This window comes from Temnothorax curvispinosus, unplaced genomic scaffold (genome assembly GCF_003070985.1).
Source record: "Temnothorax curvispinosus isolate PA1 unplaced genomic scaffold, ASM307098v1 QBEX01015530.1, whole genome shotgun sequence".
Lineage (NCBI taxonomy): Eukaryota > Metazoa > Arthropoda > Insecta > Hymenoptera > Formicidae > Temnothorax > Temnothorax curvispinosus.
Window position 1 is genome coordinate 105,860 of NW_020225310.1, and position 13,772 is coordinate 119,631.

General features: G+C 34.2%; 3 protein-coding genes across 4 annotated transcripts; 1 reads left to right on the forward strand and 2 right to left on the reverse strand.

The window, feature by feature from the left end:
* Window positions 1–315: 315 nt before the first annotated feature.
* On the reverse strand, window positions 316–7,997 carry LOC112465820 (tyrosine-protein kinase receptor torso-like). 2 transcript variants are annotated; one of them, XM_025033567.1, is made up of 18 exons: window positions 7,698–7,997; window positions 5,236–5,281; window positions 4,962–5,104; window positions 4,266–4,392; window positions 3,982–4,089; window positions 3,801–3,871; window positions 3,521–3,683; window positions 3,190–3,356; window positions 2,975–3,101; window positions 2,732–2,871; window positions 2,223–2,433; window positions 1,831–2,003; window positions 1,592–1,688; window positions 1,449–1,514; window positions 1,301–1,374; window positions 950–1,164; window positions 728–865; window positions 316–623 (listed from the first exon to the last, which is right to left on the reverse strand). In XM_025033567.1, exons 1-18 carry the CDS (start codon window positions 7,842–7,844, stop codon window positions 440–442), a joined length of 2,397 nt encoding a protein of 798 aa, XP_024889335.1. In that variant the 5' UTR covers window positions 7,845–7,997; the 3' UTR covers window positions 316–439. The 2 variants fall into 2 exon arrangements, with proteins under 2 accessions (XP_024889335.1, XP_024889334.1); XM_025033566.1 differs by having other exon boundaries at window positions 2,732–2,877.
* Window positions 7,998–9,154: 1,157 nt separating this feature from the next.
* LOC112465821 (dolichyl-diphosphooligosaccharide--protein glycosyltransferase subunit 4) lies at window positions 9,155–9,750 on the reverse strand. The gene is made up of 2 exons (XM_025033568.1): window positions 9,649–9,750; window positions 9,155–9,518 (listed from the first exon to the last, which is right to left on the reverse strand). The coding sequence occupies exon 2, from the start codon at window positions 9,516–9,518 to the stop codon at window positions 9,414–9,416; it is 105 nt and encodes a 34-aa protein (XP_024889336.1). The 5' UTR covers window positions 9,649–9,750; the 3' UTR covers window positions 9,155–9,413.
* Window positions 9,751–11,265: 1,515 nt separating this feature from the next.
* Window positions 11,266–13,750, forward strand: LOC112465824 (vacuolar fusion protein CCZ1 homolog). Its single transcript, XM_025033571.1, has 10 exons — window positions 11,266–11,523; window positions 11,616–11,710; window positions 11,772–11,865; window positions 11,975–12,181; window positions 12,285–12,460; window positions 12,547–12,690; window positions 12,770–12,915; window positions 13,010–13,274; window positions 13,341–13,468; window positions 13,534–13,750. Exons 1-10 carry the CDS (start codon window positions 11,449–11,451, stop codon window positions 13,584–13,586), a joined length of 1,383 nt encoding a protein of 460 aa, XP_024889339.1. The 5' UTR covers window positions 11,266–11,448; the 3' UTR covers window positions 13,587–13,750.
* Window positions 13,751–13,772: the final 22 nt, after the last annotated feature.

A 13,772-nucleotide genomic window follows, 5' to 3' on the forward strand; every position in this document is an offset into this window, starting at 1 on the left:
TCCTATACAGTCTCGTCTTTTCTAGAAAAAATAAAGGAAATAACTAAAACAAAATACGCGTATATATATATATATATATATATATATATATATATATATATATATCGTAAGTTCTGTATAAATTCTGAATATGCATTACAGTTACAGCATATACTGTGTACAAAGATATAATTAATGATTTAAAAATTGCAAATAAATAGGAAAGAGCTTCAGCCAAGTTGATGTATTTATCACTGAGTTCTTTTTTAATTGCAAGTAACATTTGTATATCCGCGCGCGCGCTCACACACATACGCACACACACACGTATACAAGAATAAGAAATTATATACCACAAATTATTGTATGTATAATTAGAAAATAAACGATTTTGCACATAATAAAAATTCGACGAGCTTGATGAGCTAATTAATAGTTGTGCTTTCTACATTAATTCCATTTAACGTGCATTAATCGACCTTGGCTCGTTACTTTCGTCGGCTGATTCATATAAAACATCGCACAGACTCAAGTATTTATTTTCCGAATAATCACTGAGCAATTTATCCAAGCTTTGTTTCAATTCTGTAAAAGTAGGTCTACTTTGCGGTCTCATATTCCAACATGAATACATTATGCTGTATCTGGAAAAGATAAAAGGGAAAAAAAAGGAAAAACAATAAAGTATAAAACTGAAAATTTATATACTTAAAAAATCTAGATAATTATAATGTTATAACATGCATACAATTCTCGGCTACAATTGGGTGGTCTCTCCATTCGATATCCGGATTTGAGAAATTGCAAAATTCTATTTGTGGGAGTACCAGGATAAGGCATGGCACCTAAAGTAACTATTTCCCACAATAAGATACCAAAAGCCCATCTATAATCCAAAATTTCATTGTAGACAATCAAGTAGATGGCATAATGTAGTTTATATAAGTGTAGTGAAATAGAATATACGTACACATCGCTGTAAGTAGTATATATTTGATGTGTTAAAGCCTCGAGTGCCATCCACTTTAAAGGCAATTTACCATTTCCTTTCTTTCGATAAACATTCTCTCGATAGATATCCCGACTAAGACCAAAATCTGAAATTTTTACCACTCTATCTGGTCGCACTAATACATTACGAGCAGCCAAATCACGATGTACTATCCGATTGGAAGATAAAAATTCCTAAACATAACATCCATTGTATTCTGATTTATATGAAATAACAGAATTAGGAAAGTGGATATCTGGCATATATTGTTTCACTATTGCAAACTTAATAGTAATTGATACAGCGATTGTAAATATTGGCATGACCTACCATTCCGGTAGCTACTTGTCTAGCAAAATTCAATAAATCGGCAGAAGTAACATTCTCTGTATATTTTATCACATCTGTAAAAACATTTTGACAGAAGAATTACACACTGTATGTATAATTATATCCACGTGCTGTCTGTGTGATTTACCTTGCTGAATATCGTATAAGCAATTGGCGATCGTACGCGTATTCTTATAGTTGGAGACACATTTTTCTATATAATAGAAAAATCCTTTGTTTGAAAAAACATTTGAAATTGTTATCATATATGTAACGTGCGTCATGTATTACCTTGATCTCTCTCTGTGTTCTCATTAGCAACAGATATCGTATTGGATTTCAAATGAGTCCTACACTCGAATACGGCATTCACCAAATTCTGCCAAATCTAAAAACAAAATGTAATGGAATGATTGCTTTCGTGCATGCTTTATTAAATATAACAAAGCACGTACTCGAAACAAAACTATAATGCATTTTTCAATTTAGTATTTATAACCGTACTATATATACTTTTTGATGCAGCTCACCGTCCTTAAATACGTTTGTAAATCACCCTTGCTACAATATTCCACTACTAATAAAGGTTTATCGTACAAAGTGCAATATCCAATTAAAGATACTATGTTTGGATGCTGACCAGCAGATTTCATCATTGAAATCTCTTGATGAAAATTTCTTATATCCTCTACTGTTGGATTATCTGCACATAATGGGAATAAAATTGTTCATCCATATAATTTTCATGCTTCTCTGCATGTGTAATTATTATATGTATATGGACGCATATGGACGTATTTATATACGTTTTCTCTTGTATGGTGAATATGCGCCTTACGCCGCGGCGTATTACATATTACACACAATATTATTACATAAACAGATTTTTCTCTGTTTCATGTTACATGTATTATTCAAATACCTTTCATCATCTTAACAGCTACATCTGCGATAGCGCCAAATTCATCTTGCAATGAGGCAAGTCTGACAATACCGTACGCCCCACTGCCTAATATGCCTTTAAATTTCAGCTGTTGTGGAGTAAGTTGAAATTTATCATGAGGCAAAAGAGTAGCGCTATTATCTACTGCATAATCTCGCTTTAAAGGTTTCTTAAGAGAATCCATAGAACCCTGTTGAACGCAAAATTACGAAAATCTGAGACAATCGCTTTGGATTTAAGATAATTGGAAAATTATTTCAATAATAAAACAGAATATGTATAATAAAATAAATTTTGGGATTAACATCCGGTGAAAGATTAATTATAATTATTAATAACAAAGCTGTGTAATATTTCTAACATAAAATTATTAACCAAGAGTTGATTGTACTAAACTTGATTGTACGACAAAAAGTCAACCGTCAATCATCTTACAATTAGCCATCCAGGTAAATATTGCACTAATCATCATTTATCGATGAGCTTACCTCAAAATGCATATATTCCATATTAGTTTGCTTATGCTTCTTATTGTTACGACGTTGACGTTGCATACAGATTATTCCAAACACCACCGCAACAATCACTAATGTTGATAACGCTACAATGATCTCGCGATAAGATAGCTCTGCAACTATATTATGTCGCACATGTCTCATCCAAATGTCTCAATTTTATTCGATATGTGACTGATGGAAATGCCATGATTATTATGTCTACTGCACGCCTACCTGATGCTTTATCGATACTTCCGGATATAGTCGATTTTAAACTTACACCACCTGCTGATTCTGCCACAATACTGATTTCGTATTGCAGTCTCACATCGACGTTCGAGAAGAGAGCTTTGACCGCATCCTATTAAAAAAAAAGCAAAAATTTCTGACTTTTGGTATTTTTATAATTAAAAGAATTGTTTACTTAGCACGCGAATAGATATACTGACGCCAGATACAACTAGTAAACGCGGTTTGAGTTGAAACGATGAGTCAAATTGTAACGTATAATTGTCTGGCTGTAGAATGGGTTTATTCCAATTAACTGCAACATCATACGATCCATCACTTCGCTTTCGAATGTACTCCGTCCGCAAACCTTTTACCTTTTCAGGTGCTACATATATGTAATCGAGAAAAGCATCTGTTATACATTTAAATCAGTTGAGCTTTGATAAAAAAGCTCAAAATGTTTTCAAAATCTATCCGCTAAAGTATACAATGAGTTTTTTCATTATTCTCTCTCTTCGGGATTATTATATATATTACATATGTACATACCGCAAACGCTTAAGTTGTGATGAATTTCTAGACACGATGGAGTGACGAAAGTAAACATTGTTGCATTACTAACTTTAGAAAAGTCATCGTTACTCGATCGGATCGATATAGTATTATTCTGATTGTACCGTAAGTGTCTAAGAGAAAAATGGAAATCTGAAGGCTGAAAAGACATGTATGAACAATAACTGATAATTTGATAAAATTAAGATAAATTTATGTTAATACGTAAACACACACACACACACACACTCTTTCTCTCTCTCTCTCTCTCTCTCACCTTCTTTAAATCAAAATTGATCAAATCATGTTCTCCCGACCAAGACAATATATTATAGTTACAGCTCTGGTCTAAAAAATATAATAATCACAATGCTGCTATGTATAATAATAACATAACTAGAAATTGTTTAAGCATATGTTGCGTGTTTTTAATATATATATTATATTGCGCGTGTTACCTTCAACAGGTTCAAAAATAATTTCGGCTCGTAGTTGACACACATTGTTACTTTCTTCTTCAATTTTTACAAGCGAAATATGTTGAATTTGGTTTGGTTGGTAATCAACTGCAAATATTGATCTTAATAATTGACGCTTGATAAGAGGAAATTGTAACGCAAGCTTATAATCGATCTCGAATACTGCATATTCGTACATAAATACAGCGCCTAGCTGTTATGCGATTAAATTACGCGCAATGTTACGCCAAAGTAAAAGAGATTTTGATTCGAGATAATAATACCTGCGTAAGTTGAAAACCAATCCGACGTTTCAGCTAATGAAAACCCGCGCTGTGTTATTCTGTGTAAACGATAACGATAAAGCGTGTCTGGTGTCAAGTTTGAAAATGTCGACAATCCGCCGTTGCTCTATGGAAGAAATCTGCCTTGTAAAGAGAGGCAAAAACGCATAAGCGCCGCTCGTAATCGAGAGGACTCTAAGTATGTATATATATATATATATATATATACTTAAGTTTTTCGACCGATTGATAACAATTAAGACGCATCACGCGATATATATGTAATATATAATGTACGGGGAGTACGCGAACGAATTTAAGAAATATTTCTTTTTGATTCTGGCGTGATTCTTGCGAAAAGTGCAAAGGTGCGACTATGCGAATGTGAATTAATTGAAAACAAATAGAAAATAGAAACGCCATCGCGTTAATTTTATCATCTGTTTCTAGCTTGATATTATATTGTTAACGCGCGCGCACGGGAGTAGGTCTAACATATATATTATACATATAGTATATCCTAAACTATTTAAAAATTATATTCCATTCTCTATACATGTAATGTTTCTCACGTTCGATCCTTTCGTGTCAAGTAAAAGAATTTTGAGGGTTGTGAAGGTTGTGGGGGTTGTGAGGGTGACAATTAAGGGTTCAAAGAGTAGCATATAAAATTGTAATTAAAGGTAGCATATTTACCACTGTGGCTGTATCCCAAGCGTCGACGGAAACGCTTTGTTGAATAACGTAGCTTCCAGGATTATGCTTAATTATTAGCGCGTTCATTCCTCTGCAGTGTAAAGTTACGTTTGCGCCAGCTTCCTCCTTCGTTTTCGGATAAGCTATGTCGCAAAACAACTTTAATGTATGCAGTATTGAGTATAATAATGTATGCAGTGTATAATCCAAGCGAGGTGTTGTCAGCTTTCTTTTAATTAAACAATTAATTCGCGTGCAAGTTTATATAACTTACGCTCAAACTCGCCTGTAGGTTGCGAACAATGATTTCGGCACGACTTCTAAAAAACAAGGAGGTAAGGAATAAAAAAAAATATATAATATGCTTATTGTAATTATGATTTGTATAATGTTTTGAAAATAATTATACATATATTGCACTAAAATAATTATACATATAATTATTTTAGTGCAATTATTTTAATTAAACATTTGTATAATGTTTTGAAAATAATTATACATATATTGCACTAAAAAAAAAAAAAAAAATTTTTAGATCCAAAAAAATATTTATTTGATATAGTACTAAAATGACATATTTACTTAATATTAATTACATATTTATTTAGAATTAGATATTTTTACTTGATTTAGGTATATCGATCGATTAAAGCCCCTTGCACAATGCTAGGCAACATCAGGGAATAGAAATCAGAAATCATATATAAATGCAGAATAAACCAGTGACACAGGCAATAGACACAGAGTTTCCGTCACGTTGGAAATTCTGTGCCTATATATTGTCTGTTGCTAACCAAAATCGTAGCATTCAAATTTTTTAGGTTGTAATTAACGATTTTTTTGTTATTTCTTTGTTCCTATTTTGCCTGTTGCCTGGTATTGTGCAAGGGGCTTTATCGGCTTGACTTGCAAAGCGCGTCGATCGACTCGTCCGAATTGATTTCAGTGATAATGTATAATATCAAATAATACGTATGTATGTACATTATACATACTCGCGGCTCGCGGCTCGCGGATGATTTAATTTAATGTAATGAGAGCGTGGCGATTTTACCTGAGACGCAAGGTCGTCGCACGTCGCATATAGTATATATATGTATTAGGTATATCGCACGTGGATCGCTTTATTATCGTTGTCTCGGCTAGGTGCATGGCCTAGGATATATTATGTATGTGTCCTAAACGCGCGATAAACCGATAAACTGACGCCTCATCGTCATCGTCTACGTCCGCACGTCCACGCGTCCACGCTGCCACACGCTGCTTAATTTTCGCCACTCGAATTGTTCGACGTGCTTGAATTGCATGCGCGCATTGTCGTCGCGTGTAATATATATATATATGTCTAACGCGACAATCAACGTACGCGGTACGCGGTACGCGCTGAAAACTTAACTTTTATCGTTAAATTGCTAAGGAAAGAAGAAAAAGAAAGGAAAGAAAAAAGCAACACTTGAAAACTGTTTGTTGAAAGGTTTTATAATCTATAGATAGTTCGCGAGCATGACTTTCTACAAGTGCAAAGGAAATGCGAAAAAGGAGATAAACATGTTTAAAACAACTCGATGTATTATGCAGTCTACCGTCTGCCGCCTTGTACTCTTCTCTTTCGATATAGCTTATATGTACAATATACATATAAAATAGTGGTACAGCAGTAAACATTTTGCCATTATATATATATGTGTGTATGTGTGTGTGTGTGTCTACAATTCATTTCAGCTCAATTAAAATAAAGCTAGTAAAAGCAGATTAGAGTTTAATGAGAATTTCGATACGCATTTATATTTATGTTACATATTTACGATACGTACGTTGCTATAAATAATATTTACGCGTACGGTGTCGTTCGCGAAATATTGTACATTGCCATTATTGTCGCAATGTTGCAGCTTTTGACCGCAAAGTCGTTAAAGGAGGGAAATTGTAAATCTTCCTTTATTTAAAGAAAACTGAACATTGTGTGCAAGTCGAGTCCGATTCGACCGCGACGCGACGCCCGCCGCGACGCGACGTGGCGATTAGACGTGTATGCCATGTATGCCATGTATGTACATACTTGTCGGTCTACTTTTCAATGATATATATTGACACAGGTGTCAAAACAAACGTCTAAAATGTGTTAAAAATGTGTCCCGATGAACGCGCGTATACTTATTATTTCGGTACGTTATTTATTTTGTATAGACTCGACATATAGATAAACTCTTCTAGAAAAGAGAGAGAGAGAGAGAGACTAGGTTTTCTTCTAGAAAATCAAGCTCTTTTCTCTCTTTAGTTCTTAAAGATATGTATTTGGTCAATGTATTTAAGAAATAGATTAGAAATATTTTCGCTCACATGCATGGATGTTGATATATTATACATATATGAGCCTCACGACTGTCAGTTTCCTATTGGCAAATTAGCAATTCTCTCTCGATAGTCTCGATAGGTACCGTTTAACGGTTTAACCGGTTTATATCGCGCGATATAGGTCCAATTGAGTTTTACGTTGCCACAGCAACAGAATTTTTGTTCTCTCTCTCTCTCTCTCTGCGTAGCTTCTTCCAAGCTAATTTATTAGAAATTCAGAGATATGTTACAGGCGATGTAAACCAATTCTACGTATGACGAATAATCGAACTTGCGAAATATAACTCCATAAGACGTCCTTTTACCATTTATCTCATTTATTTCCACCCAAAATTCTTTTTGTATGCAACTATATATAGAATAAAGTTTCAGTCAACTTACGTTTCTACATAGCGCTAGACATCCAGCGGTATCCAAAGCTTCTTGAAGACGAAACCCTTGGATAGTAGAACGTACACAACAAAATAACAAAAATATCAACAGCATTCCGTCGATCTTGCCCGAAGACATGCGGCGCGTATCACCCATTCAAGATTAATATTACTATATTAACTGAAGAGCACTTGGATTTTCGGATAGATAAGGATAAGGATAAAGCTATAAGGATGAAAAGAGAGAGAAAAGGAAAACGGCTATTTTCTTCCTTTTCAAATTTATACGTTTATATGTATATAAGTTATATGTGTTAAATGTATATGTATATATATATATATATATATATATATATATATATATACTTATTACTTTGTTTATTTTCAATCGAACACTGCGTGTTGCAAATCGCGCCAACTTGGAGTGGAGCTAGCTAGTCAACTCACAATCAGTCACCTAGTCGATAATCGATCTATATTATAATATTTCAATTCCGTAAGCGGCGTAAGCCGTAAGATATTCGTCAGAGATAACACAAGTGTAAATGTGATGTGAAACAAGCACTTTTGCATGATATTATTATTCCACCTGAGATTATACCTAAAATGCTTTATCTTTGAAACACGCACGTTTCAGCGGTAAAATCACATGAAATTTTATTATTTCAATACACAAACGGCACGTATTCGAGTCAAGTGACCCTATCATGATTCATGATTAATAACATAAAATTAATTGTGAGCTGTAAAGCTCAAGAACGTGACACAAATAAATCCACATTTGAAGACGCTCGAGTGTTATTTCAACGCGTATATTTTTTACGGCGGCGGCGGCGGCGACGGCTCCCTACCAGGGTACCCTACGAAGTACGACTATCTTGTATGTATGCTAATAAAAGGTGGGATTTGCACTCCCACTTTCCACTTTTTCCCTCTATACTTGGCATACTTGCCATGCCTCGTCACTTTTACAAAAATATTATATAATTCAGACGAAAAAGAGTTTCACGTCTTAATAAATTTAAAAAATTACTATTATATATTATATATTAATATATTATATATGTGTGTAATACAGCTTTTGCAATGAAATTAATAGAACAACGTATTTCAAGTATCTCATCATCCTTAGCGACTGTCTGACTGGTGCTAAAACTTACGATTGCATATTTCAATTCTTCTTCAAGTGCATTCAACTTGAAATAATCCAACGATTCGACATGAAAAATGTATCGTTCAAAGTAGAGGGTATATATTGTAAATGTAAAGCAATAATTAAAATTGATTGATGAGTTTGCAACGTTGTTTATACACATATATATATTTATATACATAAAAATTACTGTGAAAAGTCATAGCTCTGTATTTGTGTAATATTATATTTTTTTTATGAAAATGTCTTATTGCTGATACATTGCTTATATATTATTTAAAAATAAGATTTATATGTGAAAAACAAAAACAGAGTATTTTGAGTAAAAGTATATAATGTAAGGTTTATTTTCTAGAAATATTCATATGAAACTGAGAAGCACAATTTTTTTATCTATCATGCGATATTTAATCAAGTGTTTTGACACTTTCAAGTTGTTAAGTAACATATTGAATTATATTTTATGATCAATGTGAAAGAAATGTCGCCGTGGTCGCATTGATCCAACAATACATAGGTTAGGTTAGGTTACATCACAAGCAGACTTTTTCGAATAACACACGTCTTCATTTCTCATTTCGTGTACGTCGCATTTATGTAGTGGAAGAGAAATACTAAAAAAAATAGTGCAACTCCCAGGATGTTGCAAAATATAGCTAATTGTACGTCTGTAATCATCTGTAAGGCAAATAGTCCATTTTAGATGTTTCAAGTTATCTCTATACTTGATTATATCATTATGATATATCTGAATGTTTTCATTAATATAATATTCGTACAATTGAAAGCACCAAACGTATTTAATTACCTTAAAGCTGTCAAGTTGCCGCTTCTTATTGTTTTTGTAAGATTTTCAGTAAAAAGATGACGTATGCAAAGGCAGAGGCAGGCAGAGGCAGGCAGAGGTCTGTCTGTGTCTGTGGAGATATTGGAGTATAATGAGTATATATATATGGGTATGTATGTACGTATGTACATACATACATACATTCAGCGACCTCCAGTTTATCGCATCTAGTACTATCAGAGCCACTCTAACCGACCGACCGTTAACTTTTCAGACTACGCGACACGCCTATTACCAGAGAGAAACCTGAGAGCGGCCACCCCACCGGGATCATTCCGTTCCAGCGGACGTATACTGACGCGCCGCCTGAGAAAGTGGACGTCAACTACGTCGTTACGCTCGGTAACGGTACACACATGGTTCGTGTCCGTGCTATGGTTCGTGTCCGAACTACTCAGATGGAGGGGATATGCTGGTCGCGCAAACCCCTCTCCTGTCCGTGTACGCTCGGCACTCGGCGACTCGGCAAGCTTCGAGCGGGGAGAGAAGGACAGACATACGATCTGCTGTCTCCTTTTCTCTTGAGCTGTGACGTTGCCGGCGCGGCGTTGCCGTTAGCACGCGCCGGCTATACCACATACCACGATGTCACGCATTTCGGACGGGTTTCGCGTCTCGTGTCTCGTGTCTCGCCGAGTGCCGAGTCTCGAGTTGGCAAATTGACGATGCGCTATACGTTACATTTGCGTTTATATTTACAAATTTTAATTTTTATATTTATAAATAAATATATATGTATATATATAAGAAATTTATAAATATATAAAGATTGCAAATATAATTAAATAAATAAATATTTATAAACTTAAAAATTAAAATTCGCAAATGTAATGTATAAAAATCACGGTTTTATACATATGCTTTTCTATCTAAAAAAGTCTTACATTAAAAACTTTTACTTTAGCATAATAATATTTACATGTAATATTTAAATGCATACCAATAATTATATTATTAATTATGAGAAATAATTGTAGTTTATAATGTTCTTTTACTCTTATTAAATTTATTTTACCTATGCATGTTTAATTGGCCAAATTACGGCTAAATTACAAGCAACAACAAAAGAATATTGGATAAAAATAAAAACACTTTATTAAATAAACAATACACATGGGTAACATTTCGACTGTACTTATTATAATTAGTCTTCTTCAGAACGGATTACTATGAATATAAAAGAAGAAGATAAATATTAAAATAATCGAGATTAAGCGACTCAACTGGCCAATTTCTATTTATTTGTCTCACAACGTTTCGACCCCAATTGGGTCCTTCTCAAGTGAGATTATACATAATTATACGCAACAATAAATCATGCGTCGCAAGAACTGCCGGGCGCCGAGCGCGGCCGCCGCGCCGCAGCCAGCATATCCCCTCCAGCTGGGTAGTTCGGACACAAACCATTAGCACGGACGCAAACCATGTGCAGTTACCGAGCGAAACGACGTAATTGAGGCGCACTTTCTCAGGCGACGCGTCGGAAAATGCGTCCCCAGTAAAAAGACAGGGATGGCCTCTCTCAGGTTTCTAAGGTTTCTGAGGTTTCTTTCTCTCTGCACATGCCATACACACATACACAATTGAATCTGGAGCCTGGAGCTTGGTGATTTTATCGAGTGAGGTCTCCAGGATCTAGCCAGGATCAACTAATCCTTTTGACAAGATCCCTGTTTTCAGCAGCTATCAGTTGACATGTCTCAATGAACGGAATTCTTGTACTGTTTACAATAGCTTGATTACTTCACTTAAACTCATAGAATGACTTCCAAGCCCGAGATCACGTTGGAACACTTTTACATTTTTAATGGCACTTATGCGAAGAAAGAGGGAGAGGCAAGTATACAGGGATATGTATGCAGAGTGTGATATTTTTCTAATTTAAATAAGTTGCCTGTGATGTAAACATGTTTTTTTTTTTTTATTAGGAGGAAAAGAAGATATTGTATTACTATCCGGAGAAGGACCTCGATGCTCAAATCAAGAACATAGGGCTCAGCGAAGCGATAATCAAGTTTACAGAGTATGTATCGCAATTATGTATCTCCATGAAGAATGGTCTCACGAGAGAAATCATATTACAGATCTTTCAACCCTGGGCAGCCATGTGACTATTGCCATACACACAAAACACGTCAGATATACTATCAACCAGAGCCTAATTTCTGGATGGTAATGGTACGTACTTAACGTACTTTAAGATGTTATAACAGATAGGGCAACATGAATAGTAATCATTTAATTCAATTAGGGTGAGTTACAAATTAACTATATTGATATTCTACAGATTGTTGGTGTACCATACATTTATAAAGAAAGAGACGGTAATAAGTATCAGAATGACGAGATATCCAGCAGTGTTTGCCAAGCTATATTAAAGCAGACATATATGATGTTTAGATTATTCATGGGTTCCTTTGAAACTATCATTAACGATCCTGAATGTGGTTCTGTGATGCTGTTAAAGCTTAAACTGGAACATTTTTATTCACGAGTAAGCAAATGCACATTTGTTTATTAAATGTAAACTAAATAAGCTAGACACATGTATGCTAGGATACGTATCCTTACTTTATCTCACTTTCGATTTGTTTCAGTATCTACTTTCATTAAAACTGAGTAATAGTGATATACTAGACGTTTTTCAAGGTCTACAATTCTTACCTCTTGACAAGATTACGTTTCTCAAAGTGCAATGCTTTATGAATCTTGTAGAAGCTATGTTTACACAAGTAAAATACACAGCATTTCTTTATAATGACCAAGTTGTTTGGTAAGTCAAGGCAATACATTCTTTCTCTAACATAAAGCATATTTTGAATACTTTTTTATACAAAATTTATGCGACGTGTGATTTAGGAGCGGCTTAGAACCCGAGGACATGCAAGTGGTTTATAATTATTTAGTGAGTACTCTTTTGCCGGCTCATCTTGAGAAAGAGTTGCATGGAGGCTCAATACCTAGAAACTCTCCCTCACCGTTCACTACTTCACACTATGGAAAGTAAGAACAGATTTTATACTTTCGTTGCAATTTAAATGGAGGTTGCAGTAAAAATGTCATTAAAAATATTTTGTTTTAGATTTGTTACCGGACCTGCTAGCGTTAACGAGCCCAGTTTAATTGGAAAATCGCCAAAAGTTTTTATCAACTACTCTACTAAACCTGTGTCGTTGTACCTAGTAGTGTATCGAGCCCTAAGCGCTACAATATGTCTCTTCGTCGATAGTAAGTCAAAACTAAAATATATTAACTATTATTAACTACATTGTTTTATCAACGTGAAAATTAAAATATTAATATTTTTTTTTTTACTTTCCAGAGAAAACTAGTTTATTAATTGATTTCTTCAAAAGCTTAGACAGTTTTCTGGGGCCACAATTAACCACATTAGTTAGCTCTGTAGCTGAGCAATGCTCTAAACATGTAATAGTCACGCCGGAATCGTGTACGAAGTATCTGTATTTTAATAAGTTGAATTTAGCGTACAAAAGTACGATACATTTAGATAATAGACGTTGCTCTAATGTACTTACCACACCTGAGGTATTAAGGATCATTACTGATATATACAACGATAGGAACAGGTACATTTCCAAAATTCATTAAACACATGCGTTAATGAGAATTATTGTTAATCAATTGACTTTTAGAATGAAGGAAGCCGGAGAAATAATTATAAAGACCATAAGTGATTATTGGGTTATTGGAAAGTTGTCTAATTTGAGAGAATTTTTTGTTGTCATACAGCAGAAAAGTGCGAGTATTATAGAAATTGATGGTAAGTACAATATATTCTATGCGTTTGAACTCATGATTGCCTAATAACCTTTCTGTTTATTATAGATGAAGTGAAGAGGCTTTGTGAGAAACAATTAAAAAGTATTTTTTTCCACTGATGAATGTATAACAATGAAAATATGTAATGAAATTATAAATATTATTTCCTTATTTTCACGAGTAACTTTTCATAACAGTTTTATCTCGCCAATTATTAACAGGCAATATACATATTAATGATGAGTGAAGTAATTGTAAAAAGCTGTGTATTTATATACACATGTGATATAAAATGTGAATTCTCT